This window comes from Myotis yumanensis, unplaced genomic scaffold (genome assembly GCF_028538775.1).
Source record: "Myotis yumanensis isolate MYYU_CA2020_CCGP unplaced genomic scaffold, mMyoYum1.0.hap1 SCAF_5, whole genome shotgun sequence".
In the NCBI taxonomy this organism is placed as follows: Eukaryota; Metazoa; Chordata; class Mammalia; order Chiroptera; family Vespertilionidae; genus Myotis; species Myotis yumanensis.
Window position 1 is genome coordinate 39,154,151 of NW_027223756.1, and position 11,695 is coordinate 39,165,845.

Below are 11,695 nucleotides of genomic sequence, written 5' to 3' on the forward strand. Positions count from 1 at the left end.
TCAGGTTCATGAAGGCTCTTGGCCAACAGCCCACTAAATTATTTTTACTTTGAAAGTAAAAATCTCTGGTCAAAAGGACTAGAACAGAGACTTATTAACAGTGAACACACCAAAATAAATACATTATTTTAAATATAAAATCACAGTGTCAAAGAAGTAAAAAATTAGAAAGCCAGAAACAAGAAAAAAGATCCCCTCTTCGCAGGTCAACTTTGAGCCTGTTTTCCAGTTTCACCCGACCTGGCACCCAGCCTGGCACTGCTTCACACCGAGGCAGGCGTTAGATGCACAGTCTCATTCTTCTGCACGTATCTACAGGATTCCTTTGCAATAACATCTTCAAGTTTAAAACAGAGTACTCATTCCTGACGGTCAAACATTTCATGGCGACCTGATGATATAAATGGTTCCTAACATATCTTTTAGAACTATAAAAGTACTTGTTTCTAAGACACTTTTAAGTAGATAATGTTTTTTCTTAGAGGATAAAGCATTTCCCATACAACATCCCCTTGCGTGCTCACAGCCATTTTAACAACAAGGTTCTCAAATAGCTTATAACATCCCAGTGAAAATTTATTTTTCTAGAGTTTCTAACCTTCGACCTAAATGAACTGCTGGAGCAGAAATAGCACTTGGAGCAGGTCACCTGTTTTTGCTACATGGTTGGAAGACTGGTATGTTTATCCTCAAGTCTGCGTTCTGTGTAGACAGGAGTCCCAGGCTCTTGATTTGTAGCCTGACTTTGATTTTCTACAAGTGACAATTTGCCTTTTGGAAAGCATGCAGACACAAATTGTCATTTTTAAAAAAAGAAAATAAGAAAAGGAAGGAAGGAAGGAAGGAAGGAAGGAAGGAAGGAAGGAAGGAAGGAAGGAAGGAGAAAGAAAGAAAGAGAAAGAAAGAAAGAAAGAAAGAAAGAAAGAAAGAAAGAAAGAAAGAAAGAAAGAAAGAAAGAAAGAAAGAAAGAAAGAGGAAGAGAGGAAGAGAGGAAGAGAAACAAAGGAAGAAAGGAGGATATGGGCATTTGAAGTTATTAGCTCACTACAATCATTGTAATGATTTCAGGGGAGAGCCAGCCACAGGATTTTAAAAATTCTATCTGGTTCCAGAAGACCATCTGAAGGATGTCCCTCTGTAGGTTTTAATTGCCATTTTCATAAGCTCAGTGTTAGCTCATAAAGGGACTCAAGCTGGGAAGGTACAATTACACCTACTTAAAGAAAAAAAGACTGAGTCTATTTTATAAATATATTCATATCTATCGTATTTAAATATTTGATAAATCCCAATGAGGAAGTAAGACTTTTGTGTAGGCATCTGGTAAAGATATCCTTCTGGTACATAAATAAATTATATATTTATATGTTAGACATTCTGAGATAAAAAGTAAACTTTTCAGCTATACATTTTTAGACACCCATTTTTCATTTCATTAAATTACTAGAGACTTCAGCTTTCCATTTTGACCCTATGCTTCTTATATTTTTAGCTTGAATTACAGTGTATCAGTTTTAACTTATGATTATCAGAGACCTCATTCTTGTGGTAATCAAGATCAAAGTTAATACAAGATAAACATATTCCCAAACTATATTTTGAGTTAAGAATTTTAGCTTCTCCCCAACCAAGAAATGTGATAGTTGGGCAGGTAAGTAAAAATTTTAGAAGTCATCAAAATCCATAACATAGGAAATCAAGAGATCGTTTTTTCAAGTTGGGTAAACACAGACCAGGTGGATTAAACTGAAGCATTGCATAGCAACATGGGGGAAATAATCCGGACTTTGAACAGAGTTTACCCTCTTCACTAATATATTGTATTCCTGTTGGGAATACCCAGAAGTGAGTGTCCCTGCTGTGTTAGAGTACGTCACATAGTGTCAGCTGCAGCGAGGCTCCAGGAACCTTCCGTTCCACATGCTCTAGGAGAGGTGCTGATGGATCATCTGTGGAGATAGCACACCATGAGTAACCCCACACAGGATGCCATCCGGATACAATTGAGGTAGGAAATCTAACATAACTTAAGTGGTACCTTTTGGATGAGTGATTTCAGTCTTTCTAGGAATTCTTTGGGTGGTTTTTTCTCGTAAGAATCACATGAAGGGCACACCTAGAAATCAATGAAAACGTAACATTCTTCTTTAAAACTTTTTTCCCATTGAATAAAACATTCATTTAAAATTTGTTTTTTCCAATTCGAGACATAAATCATGTTCACTGAAACATTGGGAAATGCTTAAAATTGTTCAGAAAATAATAATGGGGAAAACCACTTACTGTAATCCCACCCTCAGAGATAACCACAGCCATGTTTTGGTACATACCCTTCCAGTGATTTTTTTTCTTTGCATTTCTATACACTGATTGGTAATTTGCTTTTATATATTTAAGATAACATGAGCATTTCTTCTGTGTTAAATATTCTTCAGTATTGCCCTAGCTGGTTTGGCTCAGTGCATAGAGCTTTGACCTGTGGACTGAAGGGTCCCAGGTTTGATTCCGGTCAAGGACACATGTCTGGATTGCAGGCTTGATCCCCAGTAGGGGGTGTGCAGGAGGCAGCCAATCGGTGATTCTCTCTCATCATTGATGTTTCTATCTCTCTCTCCCTTCCTCTCTGAAATCAATAAAAATATATTAAAAAATATTCTTTAATGTTCAAATATGGTACACAATGGTAGCTTTGTATTCCAACATAGGATTGAACTGTTACTATTTTGAAACACATAGATTGCTTCTAACATTTTGCTATTTTATAAAGTGCTTCAAAGAACATCTCTGAATAGTTTTTCATATACATCTTTATATATTTTATTTGTTAAATTTCTAGAAGTAGAATTACTAAATTAAAGGGATGAAAAATTTTAAGGCTTTTAATGTACATTGTAAAAAGTTGTATTTCTATTCACATAGAGAATTTCTACCATTATCGAGTTAAAAGTTTTTATTGATAAAAAATAGAATTTCCTTGCTTTAATTCCCACTTATTTGATTACAGGGAAGTGAAGAATTTTTCATATGGTTATTATTCACATATTTATTTTTTGAAAATATTTCTTGGTTTATGTACTTTACCCTTATTTGGGTAAAGTACACTGAGAGCCCACACACCATGCCAGTGCCTGGTATTTAGCACCTATAATGCCTGCCTGATACTGTAGTGAGAACACTGGACTGACAAGAGGAAATTTAAGTTCTGGTTCTTGTTCTGGCTCTTGCTGTTTGTAGGGGAAACACCACTTAGCCTCTTTGTTGTCCCTTTCCCATCTATCAAATGAAGGTGCTTAACTGGATACTTCTCAGCTCAGTGCCAGCACTACCATTTCATTCATCTTTGATACTGGATTTCAAGGACATGCTCAGCTCCTTTCTTTCTGAGGAAACTTTGAGAGGGATACTTTTCACATTGCGATCTAGCCAAGCAACCGCAATAAATAAAAATATTTTGACAATGTAACTAAGATTTCATTTGAATCACATGTGAAATTCCTTGAAGGAGAGAGAACTGGTAAAAAAAAATTGGGAGAGTAATTTATCTTAGGTGTTTACCTACTGAATTTGGTTAATGCTTACATCACTCATGAGAGGATCAGCATTGCTCATGAGTTGGCAAAAGAAGGGCCATACACGAGGGTCTCAGGGCCCCTCAAACTGGGGACTGTTGGAAATCTCCAGCCACATAATGGGATTCACCTGTTGAAAAGAGTATGGACTCTGTGATTGCATAGGACAGTAATATTCTTTAAGAGAGGAAGGCCAAGTTTGAGATTTATCCTGACCTCTGGCAGGCTGTCATTTTCCATATAGGAAAGCTAGGATGTAGCTCCTGTCAGTTAGAATACAAGTTACATGTGGCCACAATCGGATTCTCTGCCCAGTGACTCCTTCACCATGGGAAGTTGTATTTTGTACTCCAGGGGCCGGGGACTGTCAGCAAGTTCCAGTTGGGTTTCTGGGCACTTTCAAGCCTGTGAACTTATGAGGGGATGACTTCATGTCTTAAAACAACACTGTATATAAAGTGCAAGTTGCAGAAAGACACTGAGGCTCTGGCTAAGAAGTGAGTGAGTGGTGTGTGTGTGTGTGTGTGTGTGTGTGTGTGTGTGTGTGTTACAAGTCATAGGGACAGATAAAATGGAAAACAAAGGTCAGTCTTACTAGTCTCTGTTTCTGTTTTCTCCCTTCATTTGTGGGAGGCAGTTTCCTCATCAGCTGTTTAGTTAATACGTTGATCTTGTTGTCTCCTGTATTTGCTGACTTTAGTTGGACCTTCTGAAAACATGAAAAAGCCGATCTCTCACAGTGTCTCTGAAAGGAAACAATTTGTGGATATGTTAGCGAAAGTTATTCAGAGAGTAAGCATGTCCTTCCCAATCCCCCTTTTTACTTGTAAGACAGTATCTGGGTCACATCCATTTCAGAGGCAAGTGAGGAACGACTTCACGTCCCACTTCACCTGGGGCTGAGGAGCTGGAGGGAGCCCACTTTCCCCAGCTCTTCCCAACGCCTGAGGTCTGAGTGGTGGGCAGGAGCTTCTGTTTTGTGAGGGAATTTTCTAAAAGTCACACTGACCTGTGGCAGTGTGGTGTGAGTTATGCTGTGGTCTGATTAAGAATCTTTTCATTTGTATTCTGTTTGGCTCTGTTTTACATAGAACGTCTAATAGCAGCATCCAATGTTGCCCAACACCTGGCATAGAGCCTTGTTGCTAGTGAGTGCCCAGGAAATACTCATGGAGTCAACAAATGAAGTAAAGGGGTTAAAGCCCCTCCGTTGGGGAAAGGACGTGGGCACCTACTCCTGGTGGCATCGTTCTCATCTAAGATTCAGTACTCTTGCCATAGACCACGCTTGGCTTTTCTAAATCGCTGTTCACACTCCCACGTCAGGTAGGGAAGGCTTCTGCCTGAATTGCCCAGCCAATGGGAGGGAAGAGGGTTTCTCAGGCAGTAAGAGAATAAGTCAAAGTCTCAGAGAACAAAGAAGTGGTGGACAGAATGAAGATTGAAATGTGTCTCTTGATTTAGCCAAACAACTAGTTACCAATGAATAAGTGAAAGTCGTAGAAATCGCACTGACAGTGAAGCCTATTGGAAGAACAAAGTTTATACTGACCTGTCAAAAACATTTTAATGCTGATCTAAGAACTTGTATCCAAGTTTCTTCTCTCTTTCAGCCACTGTGTACATATGATGCCACTCTCCTCCCCCAAGCTGCCCTGTCTTCACTTCGCCCATGGGTGTGGAGGCACTGCCATACAACCAGAAACCCCAGCCTCTGGGTCTCTACAGCACACCTGAGTCTCAATGGACAGTCAGCTGAAAATAGCGGCTGGCCTGCTTTGCATTTTCTAACCCCTCTGCGCACCGGTATGGATGTGTTGATTAATAACATGCACTGAAGACACAACCCCACCGGCTCGCTTTGCATACAGAGCCACAATCTGAGAACTGGCTTATCTGGTTTCCTTCTATCAGAGCTGCTTGCCTCTCATGAGGGCAAGGTAGTGTCCTTCCCATGTTTGCCAAAATGCTTATTTAATAGAAACTATTTATAAATGTTAATTATAGCACTTTTTTTTCCTTGAAAACCACATTCTCTTGTTTGTTGAAGTTTTTTCTTTTTTCTTCTTTTTGACCACAACCGGCTTAACTTACTGGAAAAAATAATATTCATATTTAAAGAGGTAAATTTTCCAGCTGAAACTGAAAACGCTAACTGCTTCATCTGTGCTGATCTGAGAAACCAGCATTTCTCACAGAGGCCCATTTTGCTGAGTTAACATTTACATGTGTGTTGAAAGGAGATCAGATTCCGAAGAAGTAGAAGGGCCCCACCAAACAAGCCCCCCTGAGTCACCATTGCCAGGAGTGGTCTGGACCAGTGATGGCGGCTTTGACAGCCTGGACAGCCGCTCTTGCCGATGGGGCCGGGCTCCCCTTCCTGCCCTTCCTGTGGCGACAGACTACAGGGTTTGTCTCTGGCTTGCTGCAAGTAGCAGCAGAGCTGTCCTTGGCGATCGTGGCCAGGACCGGGAACTGCTGGATTTGACTCCAGATGCACATCCAAGGCAGCCTTGGAGGAAAAGAGGTGGAAGAGCTGCAATAAGGGTGTGCTCACTGCTAAGAAGGGGTATGAAGAGAGGAATCTTGTCCAGGTAGCCCAGGAGCCCTGCTGCTCACTTGAGGGGTTTCCCGGATGACCTGACGTTCATGTGTGGCACCACCACCTGGGAGCAGGTGCTTGGATGTCCCATGCTGTGCCTTGATGCAGCTAAGTGTAGCTCCCCTCATTCTTTAACACATGAAAACACGTGGGCTCAGTTGTCCTACATGCGTTTTGCAGAACAGAGGGAGCAGTGGGTTAGACACCAGAGTCACGAACCACTCCTGTCCTCAGCCCAGAGCAGTCCAGCAAATGCTGCTTTTGCCAGGAGGTGCGCAAGGCTTTGTCCTTTTACAGTTGAATATTTGAAAATATTTGCCCTCTGACAGCTTATTTTTAACCTACTTACTTTTTTTTTTTTTTCTTAAAGAAAGCCCTGACCATTCACACTGGGAAGTCTTACTAATTGGACAAAATAACTTTTGTCCCATACACAAACTAGGTTTAAGTCAGGGTTTCTCAGCGGCAGTACTGGCATCCTGGGCTGCATAATTCTTTGTTGCCAGGGCTGTACACTCTAGAATATTTAGCAGCATCCTGGCCTCTATCTACTTGATGCCAATAGAACCCCCCCTCACACACACACAACTGTGAAAGCCAAACATTTCTCCAGACATTGACAGATGTTCTGCGGAGAAGGGGGAGGTTATCACCAGTTCAGAACCACCAGTAGGATTAGAAAGAAAAAGGAAGATGCCTGGCCAGACCAATTAGAGATCTTAGATAATGAGTACATAGCAATATTTATCTGGAAAATATAGATGGATTTCTTTTCATTAAACTTTTTAATCTTTGTAAGTCTCTTATAGAGCCTGCTTTGATGCTAGCTCTGAAAAACTTGATGTAGCACTTACAGTGCCTTGCACTCTCTTCTTCCTTCCTGAGTCTGCTGCCAGCATAGCTTACCGATCTGTTATACCATCACTCACTGGAATCACAGCCAAGGCTGCTTGATCAGATCACCAGATGCATACAGGGTCACCAAGACCAAACCCTCGCTTTATGATGTAAGAGAAAAAGCACTTCTCTTTAACAAAGTTTATGAAGAAAGTACCCACTAGGTCAACTCAAGCCATAAAGTACGACATCTTTCTTATTTATTATTTTGCAAGTTATAGACTGTAACACAAAAATTCCAGAAAGAATCATAACCACAGCAGTTCAACAAAGGGTGTGAGATGCTGAAAAATGTTCTATGTTTTTCTAATTAAGACATTGATTAAGACATGTTCTTACTTATTGGAAAAGTCTTTCCAATAAACTGAATGTGCTACTTTCATTTTAGATGCTGCTTATTAGAAAAGGGCCTAGTGAATGAGAGTGGTTACGTTCAGAGCTAGAGAGTGAATTTTAGAGAAAAGCAATAGTTGTGACTCATTCACTTTCTAAACTTTTACACAGAGTCATTTACCATAATTGTTTTCTTTGCAATGTATCTTCGTAAGTCTCTCCCACTGTAGTGTCCTAATTACTGGTAACACTTTTACAGTTATTCTAATTTATGCAGTTAAAGGTCCGTGACAATTAAAACATCTCCCCAATTGCATTTATATCCTCAGAGTATCAAACCTCAAGACTGAGCAAGGACCAGTGAGGACGTGGTGCACTTGAACAATAGGCCTCTTCTTCCCCGGACCTAATGGATCTAAATGGCTTAAGAGAATGGGATGAGTTGCTGAAAATGGTCCTTTCAAAAGACCTCACTGAAGGCCAAAGGAGAGACCCTTCAAGGCCAGGTATATGGGAAGTCTATTCTACAGGACGGCCTGTCTTTCTACACTCCATGCTATTCTGTAATCTGTTCTTCTTTCTCTTTCTTTTTTTCTTCCTTTCCTTCCTTTCTCTCTTCCTTCTTTCCTTCCTCCTCTTTTCTTTTTTCTTTTCTTTTCTTTTCTTTTCTCCTTCTTTTCTTTTCTTTTCTTTTCTTTTCTTTCTTTCTTTCTTTCTTTCTTCCTTTCTTTCTTTCTTTCTTTCTTTCTTTCTTTCTTGTTATTAAGAGGTGAATTCTGCTTCTTATGGTGTCTATCTGTATTTCTTAGACAGGTTTACAAAAGGGCTCAAGAACTTTCATGCACAAGGGCTCTTACAGTGTAATTAGTGAGTCATTATTCAGAAACTGATCATAGCATATATTTATTTTCATAGATTTATTCTGTCTCACCAGTACTACTTAGATGTGCTCTTAGAGATATTTGGAGAAAAAAATATATTTTATAAGATATATAGCATTTTATTGGTTGGCTTGTTGGTAAATTAATGAAAATAGAAAACACTATTTTATCAATTATTAAACCTTCAAATTCATTGAAATTAACTATATTCCTAAACAATCATGCTAGTGCTTTTCTTAATTGGATTTAAAAACTTCTATCAAACAACTTCACAAATTCAACTGGTCTTACCTTTACATCTTCTGGAGCTGGCAGAAATTCAGGGTCCTAGAGCAAAAGAAAATGAGTTCTGAGTTATTTTGATAAGTCAAAAAGCTTCTTTTATAGTAACTGAAGAATATGATTTAAATTTTGTTGTGACAAGTGCAGCCTTACCAAGTCATTCACATAATTTTTCAGCTGATCCACAATATCAATAAGTTGACGCAGTCTGATCAAGAGGCGATCTTGCCCTTGGAGGCTGGATCTACGGGCCACCACCCCTGAGAAGATGACCATCAGGCAGAAGACTACCCACTGCATGTTGCCAGGACTGGGTCTCAGAAGCACCAGGAGGGCAAGACCTGGGTCTCAGTTTTCACCTCCGTTTGACTGTGAACAGGTTGTCAGTGGAGCTGCGTATTTATTCATCCTTCAGGGAGAGCTAACGCCCTCCCATCGCAACCTGGAAATCTTTGTAAAGTGGATGAATGTGAGTAACCCTTTTTCTTTTCCACTGGCTAGGTATGCGTGTGCATGTGCGTACACGTGGGGGCAGGGATGGACGGACTCCACGAGTGTGCTCCATCTGCACCTCAGACAGGAAAAGAGAGATGGGTGAATTCCAACTTTCAGCATGAGTCGAAAAGTGTGCATAGTAAACAGTTGGTGCTACCAAACATCAAAGGAATAAACAAAAACACTTTGATCTCTCTCTCTGCCTCCCCTGGCCTCTTACCTGGTCTCTCTGACAGTCATAAGGCACTTCAGTAATGACTAAGGTGGCTGCCCGTGGAAAGCAGGACTTTTTCTTAGGGTAATAATTATGCCCCTTGACTGAAATCACACAGCATTCCATCATAAAGGTAGGAGGAGAGCTACCTTTAGGAAATTTTAAATATCAGGGGTATTTTCCAAATTAGCAAGAATACTTCAGGTTTTTTTAATCAGGCTAAAGGGTTTAAAGTAGAATTTGCTTCCAACTCTTCCCCAAAGCATCTTCAAATAACATTCATCTCGGCTTCTAGGATTTTACTTAATCTGATTTATACGTGGAATAAATGATTTTAAGGGACTGTACAGAAATTCAATCAAAATTTCACTCTAATTTTATTTTTTAAAATAGTCTCATGTTCATCTATTCTGTATAATTCTTCAATTCAATGAATGAAAGTGCTAGTACTCCTGTCCCAACCAAGATTTGTTTTTGCAAAGAGCAAAATTTAAAAATACCCCCAAATGATTCTTTTTTCTCTTTGTGTGGTGCTACTTTTTTCTGTTAGATATTATTTCCTCTGGTATGAACAGTACACTTCGAACTATAACCAGCTAGAGGTGAATAAAAGACTCAAAGTCCAGGAGTGGTTTGGTCAGGCTCCTCTCGCTGCTGCTCCTGTCCCTGCTACTCTTTGCACTCAAGGAGGTTAAATAGAATATTTAACCAAAAGCAGTGCCAGTCAGTTAGGTCTTACGAACAAAACTGTTGACTCCAGACTTTATTTATTCCTCTATCTCATTTTATGTTCACAGCCATACTTTGTTCTAGAATGCTATGCAGCTGAGATAAATTGGAGTTTGGACTTGGTTTACTTTTATCACAGGCTGTTCAGGAGTGTTTGGGTTTGGTCATGCAGAGTAGATAAGACTTCGTACTGTATGAACGAGAAGGCCTCCCCGTAACCATTACATTCTATAGGGGAGGGTTCTGTGTAAACCTCTGAAATGCGTAGGGACCAGGGGTTACCGCTGGGCACCTCCACGCTGCCTTCATCGTCTCTGCACATGCTTCCCTTATCTGGCAAAGAGATGTGTGTCGTCTTGAAGACCTAACCACAGTGATTAGGAGCTCACCTTCTAAGTCAAAGTGCTAGAGTTCAAGCCTCGACCCTGACAGTTAATAGCACATATGACCCTGGGTATATTCTTGCAAAAAGAAGATAAGTGTAGAATCTAATCATAGGGTGGTGGTGAGGCCTAAATGGACATTCCAAGTTCAAGGACTAAAGTACAGCCCGTGATCAGGTCCCAGGAGATCTGTGTGCTGGTCAGGGATGAGGGTTAGAGGATAATTGACAGAAGCCTAGATAGACAGGCCAGGACAGGTTGGTATTCAGGCGGAGCACACAGGTGCGGCTGTACTGCTTGGAAAAGGTTTCCACTGCCTAGAGAGATACTCCTCCCCACTCTGCAGTGCCTCAGCACTGCCCGAGACACCCAGTCGACCCTCTCACTTCCCAGCATGTTGGGATTGCCAGGATCCTACACAATCCCAGACTTTTCCAAGAATCAGACACGCTGCCTTAAGTGGCCTGTCAGTTGTTGAGCACCTGGATTATCATCACCGGTGTAATGGCCTGAACAGTGGCACTTAAAGGCGTCCATGTCCTAATTCCTGGACCTCTGACTCTTGATACCTTCATGGTCACAGGTGTGATTAAATTGCAGATCCTGCGATGGGAGAGTACCCTGGGTTGTCCAGGTGGCCCAGTGTGATCAGAAGAGGAATGCAGGAAGATCAGCATCTGAGGAGGTATGACGACAGCAGAGGGCACAGTGACGCGGCTGGAAGGCAGGGAACACGGCAGCCGGGAAGCTGGGGAAATGAGCTCTCCCGCAGAAGAGTCCCTGCACCGGGAGTCAGCCTTGCCAACACCTGGCTGTGAGCCCCAGAAAGTCTCGCTTGGACTTCTGGCCTCCAGAACTATCAAAGAGTAAATCTGTGTTGTTTTAAATCACCGGTTTTGTGGTAATTTGTTACAGGCAATAGGAACGTAGTACCCTTAGGTATGAACTTTTTACTCTTGGAAAAAGGGTGGGAGAGAGCAGGGGGGGGGTAAGGAGGATGTCTCCTTAGAGCTCAGCAGGCTTCGCTCAGGACTGGTGGTATGCTTCAAAAGGTTGGAGCCCAACTTGCGTTTTGCTTGAATTTATCACTTGTTGAGATGGATCTTCGAGTGGAAAGAAGGGGGCTCAGGTTTATCTGAGTCGTATGTTCTCCACTTAGTAATATTAACCTTATTATTACATTCACAGCATCATCACATTGGGGTCTTATTCGTTTTTTACTTTTTAAATCAGAACAATTTTAATTATCTAGATTCAGTCAGTTCTGCCATAATGCTTGTATTGAAGATGAGAATTTATTTCAACATGAT

General features: G+C 40.9%; 1 protein-coding gene and 1 long non-coding RNA gene across 2 annotated transcripts; one reads left to right on the forward strand and one right to left on the reverse strand.

Moving 5' to 3' along the window:
* Window positions 1-1,591: 1,591 nt before the first annotated feature.
* IL21 (interleukin 21) lies at window positions 1,592-8,923 on the reverse strand. Its single transcript, XM_070417199.1, has 5 exons — window positions 8,718-8,923; window positions 8,574-8,609; window positions 4,165-4,314; window positions 2,039-2,116; window positions 1,592-1,949 (listed from the first exon to the last, which is right to left on the reverse strand). Exons 1-5 carry the CDS (start codon window positions 8,862-8,864, stop codon window positions 1,926-1,928), a joined length of 435 nt encoding a protein of 144 aa, XP_070273300.1. The 5' UTR covers window positions 8,865-8,923; the 3' UTR covers window positions 1,592-1,925.
* Window positions 7,743-11,243, forward strand: LOC139011702 (uncharacterized). The gene is made up of 3 exons (XR_011471619.1): window positions 7,743-7,907; window positions 8,742-9,033; window positions 10,986-11,243. It is a non-coding gene; the product is annotated as an uncharacterized lncRNA (long non-coding RNA).
* The last annotated feature ends 452 nt before the right edge of the window (window positions 11,244-11,695 follow it).

Coding starts and splice junctions, on each gene's coding strand:
- IL21 (XM_070417199.1), bottom strand. CDS start 8,864: ATGCAGTGGGTAGTCTTCTGCCTGATGGTCATCTTCTCAGGGGTGGTG. Junction 8,610..8,717: donor AAAATTATGTGAATGACTTG/GTAAGGCTGCAC, acceptor CTTTTGCTCTAG/GACCCTGAATTTCTGCCAGC. Junction 1,950..2,038: donor TGAAATCACTCATCCAAAAG/GTACCACTTAAG, acceptor CTATCTCCACAG/ATGATCCATCAGCACCTCTC.